Source organism: Panthera tigris, chromosome X (genome assembly GCF_018350195.1).
Source record: "Panthera tigris isolate Pti1 chromosome X, P.tigris_Pti1_mat1.1, whole genome shotgun sequence".
NCBI lineage: Eukaryota > Metazoa > Chordata > Mammalia > Carnivora > Felidae > Panthera > Panthera tigris.
In genome coordinates, this window is record NC_056677.1 from 1,966,495 (window position 1) to 1,992,635 (window position 26,141).

The 26,141-nt window shown below is 49.3% G+C and overlaps 1 protein-coding gene across 2 annotated transcripts in view; it reads right to left on the minus strand.

Annotated features, from left to right (window-relative positions):
• The window catches only part of PRKX (protein kinase X-linked), a 67,294-nt gene that overhangs the window by 33,872 nt on the left and 7,281 nt on the right, over window positions 1–26,141 (minus strand). For both annotated transcript variants that reach the window (XM_042973871.1, XM_042973872.1), the window contains exon 2: window positions 6,565–6,733. In XM_042973871.1, the coding sequence (XP_042829805.1) occupies window positions 6,565–6,733 (169 nt within the window). The remainder of the gene's footprint in view (window positions 1–6,564; window positions 6,734–26,141) is intronic.

The window sequence follows — 26,141 nt, forward strand, 5'->3', positions numbered from 1 at the left end:
GAACACCTGCCATGGGCCACGCACCTTTCCAGGCACAAAGAGAGGGAGCTCCTACGTCTGAGGGTTGGTGAGCTAGCAGGAGACAGACGGGCAGGAGAGATGGGTAGTGAGGGTCCAGGGAAGGCTCCCTTCCCCGCGTCTGCCTGCGGTGTCTCTCGGGGTTCCTTGGGAGGAGCGTGACCAAGTCTCCCTCCAGAGCCCCTACACGCTGCCCCCTATGGGAGCTACATTAGTTACTGCAGTTGGCATGGACATCTGCTCCCTACATAGCTTTAGGAGGGTCAGACCTTAGCAGCATCACATCCCAGCAAGATGCAGGCTGGCGGGAGGTAGGTCCCTTTCCGCCAACTACTTAATAATGCTGAATTCTCTGTGCGATCACATGTGTATAAAGAGAGACTGCTCGGGGGCGCCTGGGTGGCTCAGTCGGTTAAGCATCCGACTTCGGCTCAGGTCACGATCTCGCGGTCCGTGAGTTCGAGCCCCGCGTCGGGCTCTGGGCTGATGGCTCGGAGCCCGGAGCCTGTTTCCGATTCTGTGTCTCCCTCTCTCTCTGCCCCTCCCCCGTTCATGCTCTGTCTCTCTGTCTCAAAAATAAATAAACGTTAAAAAAAAAAAAAAATTAAAAAAAAAAAAAAGAGAGACTGCTCGGCACCCAAAGGTAACATGCGATTTCCCCCTGAATTTTTTAAAAAAACTTTTTAAAATGTTTATGCATTTTTGAGAGAGACAGAGCGTGAGCGGGGTAGGGACAGAGAGAGGGAGGGAGACACAGGATCCCAAGCGGGCTCCAGGCTCCGAGCTGTCAGCACATATCCTGACGTGGGGCTCGAATCCACGAAGCAGGAGATGATGACCTGACCCAAAGTTGGATGCTTAACCAACTGAGCCATCCAGGGGCCTCCCTTTTTTTTTTAATTTATTTATTTTGAGAGAAACAGAGGCAGTGCAAGTGGGGGAGGGGTGGAGACAAAGAGAGAGAGAGAGAGAGAGAGAGAGAGAGAGAGAGAGAGAGAGATTGAATCCCAATGTCCATGCTGCCAATACAGACCCTGATGTGGGACTCAAACTCACAAAGCTGTGAGTTCATGACCTGAGCCGAAACCAGGAGCCAGACGGTCAAATGACTGAGCCCACAGGTACCCCTGTCCTGAATTTCTTGTATGTTCACTGACTTCCATCAAGTCAATGTTTTTAAAAAGCCAGCTACTCCTTGGTTTGACTTGATTTCTCGGAATTAATGCCTTCACTGGAATTGTATCTGACGTACAAGTACTGAAGCAGATTGTGGCGATCACTGGAGGTGGCACACAATAGGGACATGGGAGGCATCCAGTGGGGTCATCCCAGGCCCGGTCTGGCTGGAAGCTTCTTTGCAGAGCAAGCATCTGAGCCAGAAGGAAGAGAGGACCCTGTCCTGGGACGGAGTAGACTTGAGAACCTAGAAGCAAGCACCAGCAATGGCCAGAGAAAGGGGCAGGCAGCTGGCAGGAGACAAGTGTCTTGTGGTCCCTGATCTGCTTCAGCTGGTCAACAGGTGTCAAGGAAGAGCTTCTGGCTATGACGCCATCATGTCTTAATTTTGGATCCGTTGCACAGCACTTCCGAAAGAGAACTTAGAGACTCCATATGGGAAGGGAGTTGACCAACCTCAAGTAGATCGACTTCAACCGCAGGATGAGGTACATCCTGAACCAGGGGGGAGGAGGGACACCCGGGGGGCCTCGGGGATTCAGTGCAGGAGTGGACAACTCACGTCTCCTGCAGGTGCATGACCGGGGGGCAGCCTCAGGCCAGCTTGGCCTCACTGGGTGTCCCTCACGAGGTGTCTCCCAGAGCAGACATGGCAGCTTCAGCCGGTTGGTGTCACGACGATGTCCCCGAGTCCTGTCTCACCGAACCGGTCACCACAGGCAAGTAGAGCCCTCCTTAATCTGCTGGCACCCACTCTTTGTGCAGGGAAGTCAACCCTCCCCAGATTTCTGTCTTCCTGGACCCTGACCAAGTGGCCTTCCGGTTAACCCATCGCCTCGTGGTGACCGGGTTCGTAGCAGTCAATCTCCCAAGGGCAGAGGTTCTCCACAGGGGACGCCAGCAACGTGGAGACGTTTTTGGGTGTCACAATGAGTTCTACTGGCATGTGGAGGGTGGAGAGACCAGGGACGCCGCTCGTGACCCTAGAGCATGCAGGACACCCCACATGAGAGAGTCAACCGGCCCCAAATGTCAGCAGTGCTGAAGCTGAGAAGTCTTCCTTAGCATGGGACATTCTCTATCTACCTCCCTCCCTCCCCACCTATGTCCCTATGATGTATCTCTGTATAATCTATCATTCCATCGATTGATCTATCTACCTACCCACCTATCTACCTGCCATCTACCTATCTATCACCTACCTATCAAATAGCTATCTATCATCTATCATGTATCTATCTATCATTCTATCGATTGATGTATCTATTATCTATCATTCTTTGATCTATCTACCTATCCACCTATCTACCTGCCATCTACCTATCAATCACCTACCTATCAAATTCCTATCTATCATCTATCTACCTATCATCTATCTATCCATCTACCATCTACCTACCTACACACCTATGTATCTATCACCTATCTATCATCTGTTTATCTGTCCATATATTTATCTATATCATCAATCTTTCTATATCAAATACCTATCTATGTACACATCATTTATCTATCATTTATCCTATATATCCATCCTGTCTGCCTTCCTTCCTCCGTTCCTTCCTTCCTTCCCCCATCCATCCATCCATCCATCAAATCTATGCATCGCTATCTAGTATCTGTCTATAGCTCTATGGCAGTGGTCTGCAATGGAGGACTATTTCACCCCATAGGAGGTTTTCTGTCAATGTCTCGGGACATTTTTGGTTGTCACCACTGGGGACAGGGTACTATAGGGGCAGTGAGAGGAAGGATGGCAGGGATGCGACACCACACACACCAGCAGCCCCACCACACAGCATGACCTGGTTCCCCAATGTCAACAGTGCCGAGACTGAGGACCCCTGTTCTGGGGTCAAACAACTCTAGACCACCAGCGACTCCTATATGCCCAAAAGGATGAGAAGCGGACACGGGACGCCGGTGTTTGGGCACACCCCCAGCTTTGGTCCCAGGGAAATCTTGACTTTGCACCCCGGACAGAGAGCTACTCAGCTCTTGTAGAATTATCTCCACGGGCTGAGCTGGCCTTCGGAAGGGCTTTATCCCCAAATAGAACGTGTTCTCTAATGTGCATTTAATGAACGCCCTGGCCTCTTCTCAAACACACCGAAGGAGCAGTTCACATACTTAACTTGGACAACGCCACGGGCAAGGCTGCCAAACCACTCGGCTGGAACATCAGACTCCAAACGGTCGCTGTGCGGCCCGATATCTGGAGCCAGCGGTGCTCCACGCGGCCTCCAGACATGCAAGCAAAACCCCCTCCGTGTTTCCGGACAGTATGGGAAGCAGATGTTGGGTGGCGCGACACTCATTCACAAGAGAAAGTGCCCAGCTGGAGGGCTTCAGTGCGTTCTTCACTAATGGTCTGTCCCAGGAAGATACGTCCTTCATCACGTGGCCCTCGGACACCCTGTGGCTCCCATCCAGACACAGCGTGCCCTCTGTGCTATGCTCTTAAAGACCTACTCTTGGCAACTCACCAAGTAGGTGTTACAGCTGAATGATGTCCCCATAAAATTCACATGTTGAAGCCTTCAGGACTTCAGAATGGGACTGTATTTGGAGATGGGCCTTTAAAGAGGGGATTAAGGTAAAATGAGGTCAGAAGGATGGGTCCTGATCCCACAGGACTAGGGTCCTTAGAACATGAGGACACAGACACGCACAGACGGACGGCCACGTGAGGACACAGGGATAACATGGCATCTACACACCAAGGAGAGAGGACTCGGGGGGAACCAGCCTACGCCCAACCCGGATCTCGGTCTCCCAGCCTCAACCCTACCTGGACGTCAGACTCCCAGCCTCCAGGTCTGGGAGGGAATAAACGTCCCTGGATGAAGCCACCCCACCTGTGATAACGTCATGGCAGCCGAAATGCACACACTTATTCTCTAGAATTCTTGATAAGGGTCACCTGCAAATCTGGATCGCTATTACGTGTCCAGGGGATCCATTGCTAATGATCGTTTCTCTAGATCCTGAGCATTCCAGGAGAGCCCACATGCCAACGGGCGTCGTCTTGTGCATCTCAGGACTGTGGGGAAAACCCCAAAACTGACTGAAACCAGTAGAGAGATTTTTAAATGAGGCCCTGCCACCTTTTCCCCAAACCTGTGAGTTTAAGCCCTCCAAGACGAATATCTAAATGTTCCTTAAATTCCACGTAGATTTAAAGATGAGGAAAAACTCCCTTCTTCTCAGCCACACCCGACATTGAACTTGACATATAAACAGACTACACTTGGGGGCACCCGGCTGGCTCAGTGCATAGAGCATTCAACTCTTGATCTCGGGTTGTGAGTTCAAGCCCCATAATGGGTGTAGAAATTACTTAAAGAATAAAATGTTTAAAGATAAATAAATAAAAATAAAAAGACGACATTTGACTGTGTGTCCTGTTCCTGTGCTGTTGAGAAATCACACTCTATAAAAAGCAAAAGAAGCCTATTTGGATAACCCAGGATCAGCCTGTATTGCACCGAAATCTAGGCTTCTAGAATGTGTGATGGAAACAAGTCAGGGGTGAAAGAAGGAGGCAGAAAGAACTCAAGACAGCTATGTCGTGCGAGCTCCTGTCTTTCCGCGTGCGTGTTCAATTTCCGCAAGTTTGAAGATTCCATCTTGGGAAGTCCCCTGACCTAGATTCTCGAATCGCAAAGCCAGTCCAGACCCCAGAGTATCTAGGCTGCTCCCTGCTGCTCCCCACGTCCCCACATGGTCCCTGCATCTCGTGAACCACAAGATTGGTTGGAAACTCCCTACCTTTGGAAGGAAGCCCAAGACACGGGAGAACAGTCCAGGAATAAGATAAAGGAGTGCAGGTCCCTAATATTTGTTTAGGGGTGTCTGGGTGACTCCGTCGGTGAAGCATCGGGCTCTTGATTTTGGCTCAGGTCATGATCTCGTGGTTCCTGAGATCCAGCCCTGCATCAGGCTCTGGACTGTCAGTGCAGAGCCTGTTTGGGATGCTCTCTCTTTCTCTCTCCCTTTGTCGCTCTCTGCCCCTCCCTTGCTTGTGTTTTCTCTCTCTCTGTCTCTCTCTCTCTCAAAAATAAGTAAACTTTCTTCCCGGGAATCGCTATTTTCGTTTATGCAAGGGACAGAACTAGAAGCTTCCCTTAATCCTAGAGGAAGATCGATGTGCGTTCGTGTTTCTAACCACTCTGGCCCCGAGGACCAAACGGGAGGCTCACCGCTGACTGAATGGGCAGCACTGAGTGCCCTGAATCACCGGTGACTTTTGTGACTTGAAACCACGATATGGTAGTGAGCCCTCCGCATCGGCACAGAATCACCTGCACCTCCAGAAAAGGAAAGTAAAACCAAAAAAAAAAAAAATCAACCAGTTCCATTCTCCTCCTCGTTAAACATGCAACATGGCCCTGTTCTGGGTAGGGTGCCACTTTGGGCTTGGAGGATGGGGCCCTGGCGGCCTTGTGCTTGGAGGCGTCCGTCCCTAAGTCGGGATGCACACGAGATGCTTCGGAGCCGTGGTGAACGGCTCCTGTGTCTGTGTGCAGACAGGTGTATTAGAGAAGGGCAGGAGTTGGTCAGGTGCAGGGGTGTCCAGAGGGGAGATGCACAGGAAGGAGGCACTGCAGGGGAGGGGTGGCCCGAGGGACGCGGGGGAGCGACAGCGTGGACCCCTTCTCCTGCAGGCGGCGCTCTGAGATCGGGCAGCGGATGACAGGGTGTAGGAAAGAGACAGCAAGCAGAAGGGAAAGCCAGAGGTGCATCCACAAGGAGCCTTTTAGGGACACTAAGCCACTGGGGCCATATTCTGGGGACCGCAGGATTCCCTGAGGATCTGCAGGTGCCAATGAAGGTCACCAGAGAGGTCTCTCGGGACGATCTCCGCAGCTGTGAGATGGAGACCGCCTTGGCGGGAAGGAGGCCTTGCAGGGCAAAACCTGCTGCGAGGTCCGTGTCAAAACTCAGGGAAGAGACGGGGGCCTGGATCAGGCAGGGGCGGGGGGTGGGAATAAGAAGGAGCAAGAGGAAGACGGCAGAAGGGAAGACGTGGACACTGGTTGCAAGGTACCCACACCCATGGGTGCCGCACGGAAAGACAGCCACGTCTGGGCATCCCACCTCTGACACCTGGCTGCAGAATGGTCTTACCCTCTGCTAGCAAAGAGCATCAGAGGAGAGAGATGTATTTGTTCAGTGCTGGGCATGCTCAACTAGACGGGTCTGTGGTGCATCTAAATGGAGATACAGAATCGTCCACTAGAAACCCAACGAGTGGCCTGCACGAATGAGGCTGAGCAGGTGACTGAGGGCCAGCTGTGACCTCACCGCCCAGCACCTGGGATCTGAGACAGGGTGGGGACCAGCAGGGGGCGGTGGGGAGGGACTCACAGCTTGACCAGGAACGGGTGGCTGACTTCCTTCAGCACCGACTTCTCGTTGTGCACGTGTTGTTCCTGCTTCAGCCGGATGACGTCGGGGATGCTCATGACCTTCAGGGCGAAGAAGTGCTTGGCCGTCTTCTCCTTGACCAGCTGTACCCGCCCGAACGTCCCTGTGCCTGGAGGAGGGGGGACAGCGCACAAGGCTGCATCAGGACCTTGAGGAAATTCCAGCAGCTTCAAAGCTCATGACCCGAGGATACAGCAGGAGGGCTGAGAATCTAGGACAAGCTGCCTTCTCTGGAAGCTTCAAGGGAGGGCACATGTGATGTGCGTACAGTCAGTCACCTGCCTCTGAAATGTTCTGTAATTCAGGGGGACAGTGTGGGGTGGGGAGGGGGAGTGGGGAAGCCGGCCATCGTTTCTGTAGATGAGTCATCCCACAGACCGCACGCACACGCACGCACACGGACAGGGACAGACAGAAAGGAAAGTTTCAATATACTAACTACTTTGGATGTAAATTTTAAAAAATAAAAAAATAAAGTTAAATTACAAAGTTAAAAAAAATAATAAAATAAAATGAAATAGAAAAAAAAAAAGGAAAGTTTCAGTAAAGGCATTTCTTCAACGTGTTGTTTCCTCTTCAAGACTTTCTGAATAAAGACAAAGGATCGGGCACACGACACTCATCAGCTGGGTCTTTACGTTAAAATATGCAGAGGATTGGAATATGGGACAGATACCAATAGGATATGGGAATACATACATATTCAGGTAGGATATAAAGGAATAGAGTCTGAGAGCGGGTTGAAATTTAAAAATTGCAATCCCTACTAATATGCAAGGAAATCCAACCTTTTATACCCTGGCAGGACCTTCCCAACCCAAATGCAACCTCCACCGGCCCTTCCAGACCCTTCTATTCCTAGGGGGGCATGGTGGCCACCTTGGAGCCCTCACCCAGGCTGGCAACCACTTAATGCAAATATGAGGTCAAAGATCCAAGGGAATTTTATCGACAGCCAGAAAAGATATAAAGATGGGAGAGAAAAATGGAAATCTGTACCTGTGAGCCTCCAGGTACCTGGTGCCCACGGAGCTTATCAATGGCGGCTGTGTTTTCCATCAATGTTTGTCTAGGCAATAATGAGGAGGAAGGGGTCTTCCCGGGGAAGAAGGTCAACAGTTGGGGCTCTCTGGTTGGAATAATGCCAATTAATGTGGTAAGAGGGAGAAAGAAATTCAAGGCAAGCTGAGAAGAAAAGGGACCCCCTCCGCCAACATAACCACACAGCCACAGATTTCCTTTTTTGTCCTACAGAGTTTGGAATCGCACACGGTGACGTGAGAAAGAGAACAAAGTCCCAGTCAGGCAAGACATTTGGTTTTAGCATTTTCTACACATTAGAATTGCCGAGCTGTGAAATAAATCTCCTCGCCTCCCCGGGCGGGGGCTCGTGGGGGTCGGAGAAGGCACAGTGAGTAGGAACCTTGGCCTTTAGATGCAGTTTCCGATCATGAATATTTGACCACGGGAGAAACAGAAAGTGATCAACAAAAGCCAAGAAAAGAAAGTGCTGTGTAAGAAGAAGGAAATGACGACGGGCTGATCCACTTTCAAAGTAGATTTGCTCATCAGAAGAATTTGGAAGCAAACACAGGACTGTAAAGAGGCTAAGGCAGGAGCGTGTTGCTGAAATTCTGCACCATCAAGACAAAAGCACGAAGCGTGTGGGGAGGAAGGCTGTACAGAGAGTGAACTGGCAATGTTGACTCGTTTTTAGGACGACGCTGATGTTTCCACTGGGTCAGATGCAAGGTTTGCCGTTTATGTGATCCGTGAACTGGCACAAACACATTTAATCCTTTTTGGCCTCTGTTGTTCACCTCCCCTACAGGGCAGGTAGCCCTCAGGGGAACATAAAAGGACAGCCACACCACTGGGTAGATGCCCATGATGGAAAGAAGGCTGCGTGCCTAGATCTTACACTCTGCTACCGTGCTTTCTGCCCATGCTTCTCCACTGCCCCCGAGAAGAACCCGACTCATCCCTGGACTGCATTTACTAGATGATACTTTGGCTTCTCAGCACCTGAGCCGGATCTGCACCTGGACATTGTCAGCCAAAGCCCGTGCCACCCTGTTGGATGCGGGCAGTCCCCGGACGCCATCGGATTCCAGGACCACACAAGTAAACAGTCTTGTTCGAGGGGGACGAAACCAGTACAGTGCAATTGTCTCCTTGACCGGCTTCAATGCACAGAACACACGACCACGTGAGTGGTGTTGGCTGTAACTCATCAAGGTGGTGGGAAGAAATGGGCAAACAGGGCTTTTCCCACTTGGTGCTGGGAAGCTCACCAACATCCACCGCCAGCTCTCAGTGTCTGCCTGTAGGAAACACAAAAGTCCAGGGGCGCCTGGCTGGCTCAGGCCCTTGAGCGTCCGACTTCAGCTCAGGTCATGCATGATCTCACAGGCTGTGAGTTCGAGCCCCGCGTGGGGCTCTGTGCTGACAGCTCAGAGCCTGAGCCTGCTTCAGATTCTCTCCCTCTCTCCCTGCCCCTGCCCCCGCTCCTGCTCTGTCTCCCTCTCTCAAAAATAAATAAATAAATGTTAAACAAGAACAAAATTTTTAAAGAAGAAAGTAAAACTTCCAGTTTTTAGCTTTGTTGTACGTAAGGACGGCCTTATGAGTTATAGCCAACACCACTCACGTTGTCGTTGTGCTCTGTGCATTGAAGGCGGTCAACGTAACAATTGCTGGGTACTAGTTGCTAAGAGAGTAAATCCCAAAAGCTCTCATAACAAGAACAAGAATTTTGGTTAACTGTATGAGAAGACGCACGTTAACTAGTTAGTGGTAATTATTTCGACACATGCGTATTTCTCAAGTCATAATGCTATCCACCTTAAACTAATTGAGTGTTGTGAATAACACCTCAATAAAACTGAAAAAAACAAAACAAAACAAAACTCTACCCCAACAGGGTTTAAATAAAATAACACACACAGGGCACACGACACAGCATCTCAACCAATGTAATAAATGAATTTTCCATCTGTGTAAAAAAAGAGAGAGACAGAGAGAGCGCTTCATCAATGCAAACACTTAAAATGGGTGAATTTTGTTGTAAATTATACCTCAAGAACACTGACCCCCACACCAAAAAATTTGGGCTGAGACAGTTTTTTTTTTTAAGTAAGCTCCATGAAACAGAGGTGGAATTTGTTTCCACCCATTATTCTTTGGGGCCCTGGATACAGACATCCGTCAACCCTCAATTGAGAGGTAGAATATATCTCATGGGGAAAGGATCCCACACAGGGCATGGGAACTGGGAACAAATCTATTGCTACAGGAAGACAGAAGACTAGAAGGTCCTTTGATAAATGTGGACAAAGTTAGAGAAGCCTGCCCAGACTGAGAAGCAGGAATGAGGAGAAGGTGACAACCCAGGGTGGCATCTCAGGCTTGTGTATGGTACTAACACCTTTGGCCCTAAATAGCTCCGATTCCACAGGGAATGCAACAAGGAATATTTAAAGTACCTCCATATAGGGGCGCCTGGGTAGCTCAGTTGGTTAAGAGGCCGACTTCGGCTCAGGTCATGATCTCGTGGTCCGTGAGTTCGAGCCCCGCGTCGGGCTCTGTGCTGACAGCTCCGAGCCTGGAGCCTGCTTCGGATTCTGTGTCTCCCTCTCTCTGACCCTCCCCAGTTCATGCTCTGTCTCTCCCTGTCTCAAAAATAAATGTTAAAAAAAAAAATTAAAAAAATAAATAAATAAAAAATAAAGTACCTCCATATATTTGCCAAAAAAAAAAAAAAAATTGAGGAAGTCCATCCACAATAACACAAAGAAGGTCCACACAGTTGTTAATGGGATCACAGAGAAGCCAGTTCCTGGTTTTATGGATGTCCTTTGATTATGGAAGATATTATCCCTGGGGGTGAGGGCACATGGGGAGTCTCCTGTCCACTATTTCACAACTTCTGAAGAGTCTTACGTTATGGAGAGTCAAACTATTTCCTGTAAGAAATTTTAGGAAAAATCATCTCTACCTTAAACCCAAGTTGAGTAGCCTGTGTGACCATCTTCAAGAAGGCCTATACCCTAAGTGCACAGGTTCAGGATTCGACCGCAGATATTTTGGTAAAAGCGTCTCTTCCTCGAAAGTCATCTGTTCAGTCTGCTTCCTTAGAAGTCCAGTGATTGTCAGAGGTGACTGGGCCAGCTGCTGTGAGTCTTTCCTTCCTGCATAGTTTCCTTTCGGTTACTTTATTTCTTCTAAGTTTTGCTTTACTTGTTTTTTGTTTTGTTCTGCTTTGGTTTTTGACTGTTTTTTGACAGCACTGAAAGGAGGCATTTCTTGTAGTTTCCTCTAAAAGACTCTTAACGATGTCCTTGATACTGACCCTGTAAGTTTTTAAGCCAAGGCCACTGACGGGTCCATCGTACCTGGTGCCACTAAACTTGACTGACTGCTGGTGATCGCAAAAATGAAGAAAACAGAGGGAAATGAAATTCCGTTCCCAACCGCAACGCACGCTCCTGGAGACAGAACTGTGTTCTCTCCAGCCTCCCTTTACACAAAGTTTCCTCACTAATGGGCACCCCATGGTGTTTTCTGCTACAAACATACAACTAACTACAAACAGGAGGTTTTCTCAGTTCTTAAGGAGTTCATAATCAAACAGACACACAGGAACCACAAAACGCTACAGGTCCGTAAGCACATTCAGACCTGGCACAGAATGTCAAATACCTAAGCCACGACCTCACCGTTTAAACGTTGTGGAAAAGAACAAGGAGAAGGTAATAATAGGTCCCAAGAGGAACTAACAAACCCACAAGCCAGCCCACACAGGTAAGAGTGAAACAGTACCAATTGCAATTGTATAAAAGTATTCACACTCAAACAAATAATTGCATGAAGGCGTTTCCTTTGAAACAAAGACAAAGACAGACATGGACATTGGGTTTGATGTGAATGTGTCTGTATTCGGGCCTCCCGCCTCCTCCCCAAAGGTACACCCAAAATATAAAATCCCATTTCATTTATTTACTTTGGATATGAGAATACAGTTTTATTTTGTGCCATGAAATAGACTCTGACTGGGTAACACGGATATGTGTTCCCTGATCCCAAGGCAAGAAGAGTCACAAAAGGAGTTAAAGATGAATAGATGCACAGTAAATGATAGGTAGATAGATCCATGGGTAGATGATAGATAGATGGATAGATGACTGGATAGGTGGGTAAGTGGATGGATAGATAGATAGATAGATAGATAGCATAGATGGATGATAGATAGATAGATAGATAGATAGATAGATAGATAGACAGGATGCATACATGGATGGATGGATGGATGGATGGATGGATGGATGGACAGATGGAAAGACAAATGGATGGATAGATTGACAGACAGGATTCATAGATCAATGGATGGATGGATGGATGGATGGATAGATAGGTATGATGGATGGATGGATGGATGGATGGATGGACAGACGGACAAATGGATGGATAGATTGACAGACAGGATTCATAGATCAACGGATGGATGGATGGATGGATGGGTGGATGGATGGATGGATAGATAGGTATGATGGATGGATGGATGGAAGGATGGATGGATGGATGGACAGATAGATATAAACAGACACAAAGATGATACACAGACAACTGATAGGTAGACACGAGTGATCTAATAAGACAGATGAGATAGAGGATAGCTAGCACATAAATAAATAGACACAGACACAGACCAATAATAAATAGATTACTGATACATACATTGATAGAGGATAGAGAAGATAAACGAGTAGATAAGACAGATGGATGGACTGGCGGATGGACAGAAAGATACTAGCTTTGTAGATAAATAGATAGAAAGATGGACAGATAGACACTAATTAACTTTAGACATTTATTTACTTTGTAAGCTTATTTCCCAAATAGAAAATAAAACCTTGTCAAAACCCACCTGGCAATAACCCATAACGTCCAACTTGATTTCCTAACAGCCCACACAACGCTGGGACAGTCCAAACTACTCCACACAGTTATGGCACACACTGGGTTGGGAGGGAACACGTTCCTTCCTCATCCGTCCACGTGGCACATTAAGGTACATGGGATGATACAGGGGGGTATGTACTGAGGAGCAGCAACCAGAAACCTCCTTGGGTGACCCCCACCCCACCATAAGCAGCTACAGGAGGGTCTGGACTATGCTTCACACCCAAGACTGCCTGAGGATCAGACACCCCTGTCCTCAAGGCCCTGTGTCCCCCAGATGCAGCCAGTGTGCATGACGGGGACGTGGCAGAACATGACACACCCTTAATTCACCCGGCATGCCACGTGGCCTGAAGGAATAAGCAGACTCCTAACGTGAGGCTGGTACACAGTGGGAAGGATCTCGGACTCAGCTGAGTCACTGGACATCCTGAGAAATCTGGGGAGGGTCTCTTCCCACCAGGGGACACCACACGAGCCAGTTAGCAGCGTCCTCCTGTACCGGGAAGTGCTGAACTCTATTTGGACCTGTTGAAATCAGCTTGGGGAATGTGTAAAGCAACTGAAAACCATACAACTGCTAAGGAGGCCAAAAGCATTCAGCCTGTTGGTCATTAAAATATCTGTCCCCGCTTTATAGTGTTGGTGGCTTCTATGTGTTGAAAGGATGTCTGTGAAAAGATACAGGACGCTAAGATGGGGACCAGGGGGTCACGGGAGAGGACAGACCGGGGACAAAAACAGAGGTGCATTTCAGAGTTTAATATTCTTAGTTTTTTTTTTTATTCTCAAAGTATAGAAACGTTTTATCTACATAATAGCAACATTTGAGTGAAACGGATCAATTACATGAAATTGATGCATTAAGTAATTATTTCAAAATACAGCTGACCCTTGAATAACCCCGGGGGCTAGGGGTACTGGACCGCCCCCCATGCAGTTGAAAATCCACGTGCAACTTTTGACTCCCCCAAAACATTAACTACTAATAGCCTAGCACTGACTGGAAGCCTTCCTAATAACGTATACAGTTGATTCACACACGGTTTGTATGTTCCATGTATGACATACTATATTGTTACAATAAAATAAGCTAGAGAAAAGAAACCGTGATTAAGAAAATTCTAAGGAAGGGGTGCCTGGGTGGCTCAGTTGGTTAAGCATCCAACTCGGCTCAGGTCATAATCTCATGGTTCGTGGGTTCAAGCCCCACGTCAGGCTCTGTGCTAACAGCTCGGAGCCTGGAGCCTGCTTTGGATACTGTGTCTCCCTCTCTCTCTGCCCCTCCCCTGCTCACACTCTGTCTCTCTCTCTCTCTCTCTCTCAGAAATATATAAATATATATTTTTTTAATTTTTAAAAAGAAAATCCTAAGGAAAATACATTTACAGTACTGTACTCAATTTATTGTAAATATATACACATACATATATATGTGTATATATATGTATATATATATCACGTATAAGACGCCCCACGCAGTTCAAACTCATGTTATTCGAGAGTCTACTGTAATTACTACATCATAATATATGAACTTATCATCACAAAACCCATTTCCTTTCCTTTTCGCATTGTCCCCCTCTTGGTAATATCAGAAAAGATTATAAGCTACAATGTATGAAATAATAAATGTCTAACGCATGCAATTCTCCTTTCAAAAGGCAATTCTGAAAATTACTGTTGCAGACAAGTACAGCCAGACTTTTGTTTTATGGGGGGAAAAAAACCCTTAAAAAAATGTCTGCTAATTCTGTGATTTAACTTAAAAACACAGAACTGGACACTCTGAAAGGGTGACTCTTATGGTCTGTGAATTATCTATCTCTCAGTATGCAAAACTTACAGAAAAGGTGTGCTTTGGACAATCTCATGAAGGTTCTTTGTTTTAACTTGGAATATTTACTTCAAAGATCAGCTGGAAAAAAAAAAAAAAACTGGACCAATTCAGCTCAGCACTGAGCGGGAGGGGGTTGTTTTGCGAGATCGCTTGTCTAGACAGCTTTTTGTGTTTTTAAACAAGTAACTCCCTCAAAACTTTGCTGAGTCAAGCCACGTTCAATTTCACATCGTTCTATTTTAAAAGATAAAAATAGAACAGACATTTTAGAACCACAATTCTCCTATTTACAAATTGTTTACTAAATTATGCTCTCCCCCATCAAAGACACAAAATAGGTAATCACGAATGAAAAAAGAAACACAGGAAGTTCCTGCGCGCCCCCAGCCGGAGCAAATGTCCCACAAGGGAAATGCTTTGAATTCCTGGCTCGGCTTCAGTGCTCCTATAAGCAGGAGATCTGCAGCTTTTAATGTCACTCGGCTGAGTCTGTACCAAGATGAACAAAGGTCGGTCTTCACACGTTCACAATACAAGCTGGCCAGGTTAAAGGCGCAGCCCTAACCTGTATCCAGGACGGGATGGGCGTGTGTCAGAGAAACCCCTCAAATGCCCCCAAATGTACAGCCCTATAGATCATGGTTCCTCAGCCTCAGGACTATCGGCATTTGGGGCTGGGCGACTCTCTGGGGCGGGGAGTCCTGTGCTCCATTTGGTGCTGACCAGCGGCTCTGGTCTCCACCCACCAGATGCCAGGAGCAACCCTTATACCCAGGTGTGACAACCAGAAATGTCCCCAGACATTCTCAAGTGTGTGTGTGGAAAAACAGAAAGCACCAATGGTTGAAAACAACCACCACTGATGGACAGATGATAGACAGACACATGATACATGATTACGATGATAGAGGATAGATACATGGGTGGATGGATGGATAGATGATAGGTAGGTAGGTAGATAGATAGATAGATAGATAGATAGATAGATACGATGGATAGATAGAATTTAGATAGATAGATAGATAGATAGATCAAAATAGGGATGGATGGATAGATACATAAGATGGATAGATAGGACAGATAGGAAGATAGATATAGACAGGATGGATGGATGATGGATAGGATGGATAGACAGATAAATAGATAGGTAGATAGATATAGGGATGGATGGATGGATAGATTGGATGGATGGATGGATGGATGGATGGATGGATGGATGGATAGATATGATGGATAGATAAATGATAGATAGATAGATAGATACATAGATACATAGATCAAAATAGGGATGGATGGATAGATACATAAGATGGATAGATAGGACAGATAGGTATATAGATATAGACAGAATGGATGGATGATGGATAGGATGGATAGATAAATAAATAGATAGGTAGATAGATATAGGGATGGATGGATGGATAGATAGGATGGATGGATGGATGGATAGATCAAAATAGGGATGGATGGATAAATAGACAGATAAGATGGATAGATAGGGTAGATAGGTAGATAGATATAGACAGGATGGATGGATGATGGATAGGATGGATAGATAGATATAGATAGGTAGATAGATATAGGGATGGATGGATGGATGGATAGATAGGATGGATGGATAGATAGAGAGATAGATAGATAGACAGATATAGATAGGACAGATAGATAGGATGGATGGATGGATAGATGGATGGATAGATAGATAGATAGATAGATAGATAGATAGATAGATAGATATAATGGATGGGTGAATGGATGGATGGATGGATGGATGGATGGATGGATAGATAGATAGATAGATATAGATAGGATGGATAGATAGGATGGATGGATAGATAGGATGGATGGATGGATAGATAGACAGATAGATAGATATAGATAGGAGGGATGGATAAATAGATATAGATAAATAGGATGGATAGATAGGATGGATGGATGGATAGATAGATAGATAGATAGATGCAGATAGGACGGATAGATAGGATGGATGGATAGATAGATAGATAGATAGATAGATAGATAGATAGATAGATATAGGACGGATAGATAGGATGGATGGATAGATACATACATACATACATAGGCAGACAAATGAAAGAGAGAATCTCTCACGCTAAGCCACAGTTTCCTCCACCTTGGCATAAATGACATCTGGGGAGTCCTGAGTACTGTAGAATGTTGAGAAGCATCCCTTTTTTTGCACCCAGCAGATGCTTGTGCCACACCCCCTCCAAACTCCGCTCGTAACAACCAATAGTGGTCGGACATTGCCAAGTGTCCAGGGGGAAAGGCAGTGCCCCTAGTTACGAACCCTTGCCATGCAGCAAGTACTGGAGGTAGGACCTTCTGTGGGGCAAGAACCTTCCCCAATCTGCCGTCCACCACAGAAGGCACAAGCTCACAGGGGCTACTGGGGATCTGACATGTGGCCATTGAGACTAGCTGATGAGACCATGCTAGTATTGTATTGCATGTGGCTCGTGGCTACCATATTGGACTGCTTTAAAGGTCCACCGTTCACAGGCGCCTGGGTGGCTCAGTGGGTTAAGCATCTGACTTCAGCTCGGGTCATGATGTCGTGGTTCATGAGATCAAGCCCCACGCCAGGCTCTGAGCTATCAGCGCAGATTCTGTGTCTCCCTCCCTCTCTGCCCCTCTGCTGGTCACACTCTGTCTTTCTGTATCAAAAATAAATATTTAAGGATAATAAAGTTCGACCATTCAGCTCACCCGTGTTATGAATACACCCTAGGTCTCTGAACAAAGACAGAGTCAATACAAGGAGGCCAGCTGTTGTTTCCACCGCGGTTCGTATTTCACTGTGTGTCAGACGCTCACACGCCCCTGATGCAGGAAGGCACAACATAAAGGCGGTTCCTGCGTTCACTTAGTTTAGTTACAACCAGGCCGGGCGGGCAGGCAGCAAACATTCATTATACTAGCAATAATAACGTTGATGAGCTTACTGGGGTTTCCTGAGCTTGTGGAGGCTCTGTGACTGTGTCAGACAGGTGTGGGAGGAAGAAAAGGATGGAACTTACCTTGGGGTCAGGGGTCAGAAAAGACATTCCCTTTCGAGGAAGTCAAGTTTCAAAATGGAAAGAGGAGGGTGGCTCAGGCTGGAGGCTGCTTTGCAGGGGGACAGGGAGGAAGTGAAGGAGGCGAGGGAGGAAGGGAAGGAGGTGAGGGAGGAAGTAAGGGAAGGCAGTGAAGGAGGTGGGGGAGGAAGGGAAAGAGGTGAGGGAGGAAGGGAAGGGGGTGAGGGAGGAAGGGAAGGGGGTGAGGGAGGAAGGGAAGGGGGTGAGGAAGGGAAGGAGGCGAGGGAGGAAGGGAAGGGGGTGAGGGAGAAAGTGAAGTGACAGAGAAAGGGAAAGGGGTGAGGAAGGGAAGGAGGTGAGGGAGGAAGGGAAGGAGGTGAGGGAGGCAGTGAAGGAGGCAGGGGAGGAAGGGAAGGAGCAGATGGAATCAAAGGAAGCCAGCAGGGTGGGCACTTACCCAATATTTGTGTCCTTATAAAGGATAGAAGAGGAGAGACACAGACACAGAGGAGAAGTCACGTGAAGAGGGAGGCAGAGACGGGAAGGACGCGGCCACAAGCTCAGGGACGCCTGGAGCCCCAGAGGCTGGAAGAGGCAGGAAGGACCCTCCCCTGGAGCCTCTGGAGGGAGCACAGCCCTGTCCCACCTGGACCTCAGCAGCTCCGCCCCCCACCCCCGCCCCCCTGCCTGGATCACCGCAACCCTATCCCGCCTGGATCTCAGGCTTCTGGTCTCCACAACCGTGGGAACACAAATTTGTGTGTTCGCAGTGATTTGCTAGGAGAGCCACAGGAAGACACTCCTGGATGTCGGGGAGACAAGGACCCCTTAATGGACGTTGCTTTGGACACACGCTCTCCAGTCCAGTGCTCACTCAAGAGAAAGGTCTAGGTTACAGGTGTGCATTTGGGAGCCCACAGCTCCCACCGACCGAAGTCACAAGCATGGCCAAGATCAGCCTTTGATCTTCGAGACTTTTCTTCTTTAATCATTTAAATTTTCAGCAATCCTATTTAAAGCTGCTTCTCTTTTACGGTCACATCCTATTTTCGCTGATGGGAACAGTATCTTCAACTTCTCTAAAAGGGGGACTCCACGTAAGTCTCATGTGTCAAACGTCTCCCGTGTTCCTCGTTTTGTTTTAATCAAGCTTCTCCTGGGTTCCCTGAATGATCAGCTTCTGCTGGGATCACATGTCTTTTCTTATCTTAATGCCTCGCACAGTGCAACCTGCTGATAAACATCAGGTCTGCGGTCTCCCCCCAACTCCACCGCCCCGTTTAAGAATGAGACGATACCAGAGAGAGCGACTCTGAAAGTTTCCGCAAGGGAGTGCGTGTGGGGAGCGGGGGTGGCTCTCAGAACGAAAGCATCATCTTGGAGAGCCCAGAAGCCCTGCGTGCCCCCCGCGGTCGTGTTTACCCAGATCCTACTCGGCACTGAACATGTGTTATCAAATCGCTAGCTCCTTCTTGGCACCTTGATTATAATCCTTCCAACACTGACCTTTTCTTAGAGCTATATGCGTTCGTGCGATTCTTGAAATCCTGTGTTTTCGCCTCCCCCAATGACGCGTTACGGTTCCTTGCACGCAGGACGCGCTAACAACCGCTTTCTCTAAGTAACGCCTCTGTGAAGCGAACTCCAAACCTACGATGCGTTGGGGACATCCAGAGCTGGAAGGAAGCAACGCAGTCGGGTAGGATCCAATTGTGAGCACCAGTGACCGGGTCGGCTGGTTGGCGGAAGATGTAAGCCACAAATTCAACGCACGTTCTTTGGACACGAGGAGGCGTTTCATGTTCTGAAGAGTCGCCAGATACGCAAATCGCCATGAATCGGTCATTGCATCCGGTGCCCACTCAAGATCCTCTGAGACCCGGTCGTTGGCTTGGAACGGCAGTCGTCAAACGCCCTGATCTCGGGGTTCTTCGGCACCCTGGCAACAGATCAAGGACTCTAAACGATGCTCGCGTTGTTGGCCTGTGGGTGTCACTATCTGCAGAGCATAACCATATCAGCGAGGAAAACAAATATAGAAAACACAAGAGCGAGCTAGTGCACCCCACTGGTGGCCAGAGATGACATCAGCACCCTTCAGGAAGCCTCCGGAAACCACCAGACACTCCCCGGCAAGAGGGAGAGAGAAAAAAGGTCAAAGGATATTTTCGTGCTATGATGAACAGAGGCGTGACCCCATGCACTTCCCTGAGACGTTCTCAGGGGAGCCCCACGGGTCCCCGGGCCCCACTTGGAAAACTATCTTGGTCTCAACCATGAGCTCCCCATGGCAACCCATCATGCAACCACCAAGGTCCTCCAAGGGGCGTTAAATGGGAGTATTTTGCACACGGCACAGTTCCGCGAACACGACGAAGGTGTATGTTCGGTATCAGTTAGTTTCTGCTCTGCAAAGGACACAAACATTTCGTTTGTAAGGTTTTACGATGCGCCCTTGTCACCCTGCGGTAACACGTCCGTGGCGATCGTTAAAGGGCCCCACGCACTAAATCCGGGCATTCAGAAAGTCTCGAGCAAACGGCACGCACCCTGACGTATCACAGCCGGATGCAGGATGCCTTCCACGGAGAGTGTTCCCAAGGCTTCCCGCGTCAAAGCACAACCTTTCCTCCGGGACCAAAGGTGCCCCTGGGAGAATGTGATGCAAATACGCCCCCCTCACAACCGTCTCTCAGAGACAATATCCCAATTCCCTCAAGAGTTTTGATATGCCCATTCACCTTGTCTTATGGCCTCCCCCCGTCCCGTGACATGCGCCATCTGTCAAGCAAACGCATCGAACGCGACTGCTCTCCGCACTACAGAGTTATTCATTCCTTCGCCGAATGGCGAATTTTATAAAACTCCTGCTGTATGTTTTCCTACCAGCGTGTGACGTTCAGTACAGTGAATTCGTCTTTTCTGTGCTACCGGTGAAGAAGCCCGGATGCCCAGCCGTGGTATGGGACACCGCTTCGGGAACAAGGACCGTCCAAAGGCACAATTTCCAAGCCACCTTTTGGGGTGGAGCAGGGGGCCGCCTGTTCTGCTGAGGAAGAACCCCGGGCACCCAGCTTTGGAGCCGGACGCTGCTTCCCCATATAATGTGGCAGCCGGTCTCGGTGGAGCCGCCCTGTTCGCCAAAATCCAAAGAAGGACAGTATGTCCGAGTGCCCGAAGGGATGTCACCCAATCAGCCAAACCCCTTCCAGCTGCGTATCCTCTACTCAAGACCGTGTGCACACGTCCCGTGCGCTAACGAACGTGAGAAGAAAAACACGCCACAAAATACCTAACCCAACTTAACAAAAAACAGTAGGTTTTCACCTTTAAAGGTAGGGAATCCCCACCTGCTGATACAAGAGGTGAAGAATCCAGACCACAGAGCCACCTGTCAAAGCTTCCCATTGATGGCTTTGTCACGAACATCGCAAGCTCTGAACGGTGTTCTCAAGTTCACGCCTAGACTCACTCCAGCCGGATGGCAGTGTTACTCAACTGTTTCCTCTTTTGTTTTTTTATTTTAATTTTTTAATGTCTATGTATTTTTGAGAGACAGAGAGAGAGAGTGCAGGAGGGGCAGAGAGAGAGGGAGACACAGAATCCGAAGCAGGCTCCAGGCTCCGAGCTGTCAGCGCAGAGCCCGACGCGGGGCTCGAACTCACGGACCGTGAGATCATGCCCTGAGCCAAAATCAGACGCTTAACTAACTGTGAGCCCCCCCAGGCGCCCCTCTACTTTTCCTTGTGAAGGAAGATAAGCCCCCTGGGACTCAGAGCAGCTGTCCTGAGATGCAGCGCATTTGGGGACACGTTTCTGGAGCAGGTGGCCGCTGACTTGTTTTCCTCACACTCCCTTTCGCGGCTTGTGCGACGGGGAAGCAGCAGAGGGTGGTTGATTGTGTGGTGGCAGGAAGCCAGGCCTACGCCAGCCCCAGCCGGGAGGGACACCCTGTGCCCCACGAGAACGCACGGCCCCGTTCCAAGAACCAACGGGCCACGAGCTTCCAAAGAAGCAGACTCTGAGCCCCCCACAGGAGGGTGGTGTGATTCCAGGAAGGGCTGGGCATTTCTGAGCAATCTTCCCAGCAATCTTCTTGCAGCCCAGAATCTTGATCAAAAGAAGACACTGGGAGTGAGCAGAGAGAACATGAACTCAGAACTGCCAGAAAAATGAGAGCCATCAAGGAATCTGGAAGGAAGAAAGAAAACAACAGATAGAAAAGGAAAGACAAGACAAGCAAACCAAAGAAGTAACAAGAAGAAAGTAGAAACCCATGAAATTAAAAACAGGAAGTCGACTGCAGGGGGCGGGGAATCGAAGAAAAAAGAAGCTGGTTCTTGGAAAAGATCAATACAATGGACACATTGGGCTCTGTTCCCAAAATAAAAGACTGAACTGTTTAAGGATATCGACCAAAGGCCGTTGGCAACCGCGTGGAGGGAACTGGAGGGTATTATGCGACGTGAAATTAGTCAGAGAAAGACAAACGTCATATGACTGCACGATAGGAAGACTTTAAGACACAGAACAGATGAACACAAGGGAAGGGAAACCAAAATCATATAAAAACAGGGAGGGGGAGCAAACATAAGAAACTCTTAAATATAGAGAACAAACAGAGGGCTGCTGGAGGGGTTGTGGGAAGGGGGATGGGCTAAATGGGGAAGGGGCATTAAGGAATCTACTCCTGAAATCAGTGTTGCACTACATGCTAACTAACTTGGATGTAAACCAAAAAAATAAAATTAAAAAAAATAATAAATAAATAAGTAGAATCATAAATTAAAAAAAAAAAGATTCCGACCAAAGACAGAAAAGCCTTCATAAGTAAAATCACCTGACAATATAACTCAACTATTCGGGGACTGGGGAGTCATTACTGATTTTAGGTGGTTTTTTTTTTTTTAAGTTTATTTATTATTGAGAGACAGAGAGACAGAGCATGAGCACAGGAGGTGCAGAGAGAGGAGACACAGAATCCGAAGCAGGCTCCAGGCTCTGAGCTGTCAGAGCAGAGCCCGACGCGGGGGGGGGGGGGGGGGGGGGGGGGGGGGGGGGCTCGAACCCATGAACCGCGGGAGCACGACCTGAGCCGAAATCAAGTGTCAGATGCTTATCCAACGCCTCCACCCGGGCACCCCATTCATTACCGATTTTATTTTTGTACATACACTTGCTTTTTCTTGAAAGTGTAAGGATAACGGGATCCGGGGCCCAGGAAGGGGAAATTCTGGACACGTTACCATCTTAAGCCCCTTTCGGTCGGGAGTAATCACTCCCAGCTGGATTTTCCGACTCTGCAGAATGATTTCCTTTGAGGTTGTCCCCAAACATAAGCTGGCCCAGAATCCTCCGGCCGACGGCCCAGCTACACGCCCCCCCAGCAGGCACGCCCGGGCACACACACAGTCCTGCCTCTGTCCGCCCTCCGCAGTCCCATCCCGGGGCCCCGAGCATGACAAAGGCCCTCTTTCTCGGAGCCCCAGCTCTTGCCGGCCACACCCGGCCCCACATGTGCGGGGCCCTTTGTTCCGTGGAGTGGCTCCCGAGATAATGATGCAGCGGGATGAAATCATCCACCAAATTAATCGTCAACCACTTTAAAAGAACTCTCTGGGGATTGCCCTCCGAACCTCTTTGATGAGCTGCCTCGTCAAGAATATGTCTAAACGAACCACCTCAAGACAAGGACTGTAATTTCCGCACACGAGAGCCGCGCAAGACAATGGGGCAGCGGGTGCGACGGGGCGGGCAGCAACTCGTCCATTTCGGCAGGGATCTTGGGGGACGGTGCCCTTCCTCGGCTACTGGCGGAAAGGCCAGTATGAATTTCCACATGTCCCTGAAGTTCCACGCACTGTGGCACAGAACACGCTGCACCCAAGGTGGATGTCTGTCTCAAGCATGGAACCACCCAGGTGGGAGGCGTCCTGGGACGCCCCAGGTCCAGCCTCGGCAGGCTTCCCGCCCTGAGCGGCATGGGAAGCTCCAAGCAGGTCTTGGGGAGCCCACGGGACACCCGAGCTGGAAGGATCGCCCAGAGGGGTCCTACAGGAAACTCCTACACCCGGACACGGTTGACCCGCGGGGCTGGAGGCAGCCCCCCACCCTGAAGAACGTCTCTGCTCGGCCTCGTCCGGGCAGGAGGAGCAGGGAGGCTTCTGCACCCCGGAATGCGCACCACTTACAGCCCTGATACAGCTGCCCTGCTGGGGCGCGTCTCGGAGCTCGGGAGGCTTGAAAGGACAAATCGCTGGCCAACTTCAAATGCATCGGGCGGCTAAGGACCGCGTTGTCTCCTCTTCAAATGGAATCCGGATGCCAACTGGACTTCCACGTAAGTGCGCTAACGCCGAGGCAGAAATGGCCCATGGGGTCCATCCCACCCGGCACAGACGCGGAGACCCCTACCCACAGGAAGCAGGGGAAGAGGCTCCCGGAATTAGCTCCTGACAGCCTTTCCTCGTGTTGGTGGTGTTACTGTCTCACGAGCTAACTCGGAGAACAAAGCCTGGCAAGTTAAGCCAAAAGAAGTGCCCGTGTTATCAAATCAGCCAAGCAGCTCTAGACTCCTCGCCGACAATCCTGTCTGTCCTCCTGATCTCACTCCTCCAGGTGGACACCAGCTCTGCTTCCGGGATGCCACGTGGCGAGCCTTCCGTCCGGTTCAGAGCTGCGTGTCTTGACTGTGCAGCCAGGGCCGGACTGAAGCTTCTAGAAGGGAAGGTGGTGTCACCTCCGCTTTGAGCAACGCCACCATCAAGGCTCCCTTGTAACAGGAGAACTGGTTTTGCTTGCCCAGCGCAGGGGACGGGTCCCACAGAGGTGGCAATTAGTCCAGGCAGAGGAGGGCACAGAGGTAAGATGGTCAATTAACTCAATGAATCCCTTGTCTCTGCACCACCCCCCCCCCCCGGCCCCGTCTCTCACTCACACACACCCCACTTAGAACTTCATGCATAGCTAATCAGACCTAGCATTTCTCCTCCTAATGGAAGAGTTTTTATTGTTAATGCGGTTTGTCCATTTAGGGAAGTCAGTGCGGCTGGAGAAGGGGGAAGGCCAGGCAGGAGCACAGCCGCCCCACCCCACTCCACTCTCTAAGCGGTGCGACTTAAGCGGGTGCCGGAGACAGAGTAATGCCTTCACCACCAACGTGCTACCTGTCACCCAAATCCCCAGAACGTGTGAATGTTAGTTTCCATGGCAGAGGGTAAACTGAGTTTCCCGGTGCTAATTACACACGCTAAGTCGTTGACTCGAAATAGGGAGACGATCCTCGGTGCGGTGGGTGAGTCCTTACAAGTGGGAGAGGGAGGCAGGGAAGCAAGGACCCGAGACACGGAACCATGAGACCTGACCCAACTATGCTGCACTAGAAGATGACGAAGGCGTCATGAGCCAAAGAAGGCGGGCAGCATCTAGAAGCTGTAGAAAGCAAGGAACCGGACTCTCCCCTGGAGCCTCCGGAAGGGAACGCAGCCCCGCTCACCCTCGATGTGAACCCAGGGGCACCCGCCTTCAGACTCCTAACCTGCACAGCTGTGGGATTTAAAATATGCGTGTTATTTTAAGCCACTAAGTGTGGAGTGAGTTGTTAGAGCAGTCATGGAAGACTCATGTAGAGACAAGGCCCCCGAGAGTGATCACAATGGGAGAGTAAGCAGAGATGACCTTGCGGTGGGCTTTCTGGGACCCCTCCCCGCACCCCAACTCCCAAACCAGGAGATGGAACAAAGAGGCGGGGCGGGGGTGGTGAAGACTCTTCAGCGGCCTCAAGAGAAGCATATGCGGAAGATTCAAGATCTACTGAATGGCACAAGCTCCAAATCCAGACAAATACCACCACCATCCGTCCCTGAAATGACGAGCCTGCACCACGCTTGGGAAGCGATGATGAGGATGATGATGGCCACGATGATGATGGCGATGCTCGCCTTGGTGAGGCGTGCCTACTTCCTACTTGATGCCAAAGGACAGCAGAAACTTGTGCTCATGGCTGAAGCCCCGCAGCCCTCCTCAAAGGACACAATAAAACACAACACACACCCACCGCACTACGTGAAAAGTGCATCTGGCGAGTGACCGCCTCGACCACGGAGCGTCCCAGCCCTTCACTGACCCCTGCTCGAGGACCATGTGGGCAAAATGTGGGGATGGAGAGCCAGGTCCACAGGCATCAGGAAACTATACCCCATTTAGTGAATACGGAGCTGGGAATACGGTGCTGGGGAGGCATGGTTTCTGTCCCCGTCACTCAGCCCAGGACCCTGAGCGCCAACCCTAACACACTGTTGGTTCATAAGTGCACTGACCACTCTCCAGTAGTGAAAGAAGAAAGGCAGGGCGAAAGCATGGATGAGGCACTACCACAGGCTACAACGTGGATGACCCCTGAAGGCGTTACTCTGAGAGAAAGAAGCCAGCCACATGAGGATTAACCCCGTAGGACTCCACTGATAGGAAGTTCCTGGAACAGGGGTTTCATAGGGACAGAAAACGATTAAGAGGTTAGCAGGGTCTCAAGAAGGGAGACACGAGGGCGTGACTTCTTAATGGGTGTGGGGTTTCACTTGGGGGCGACGGGAGTGTTGGAAGTAGGGGGTGGTTATGGTTACATACTACTGTGAATAATTTAATGCCACTGAGTTGTACGCTTAAAATTGGTTAAAATG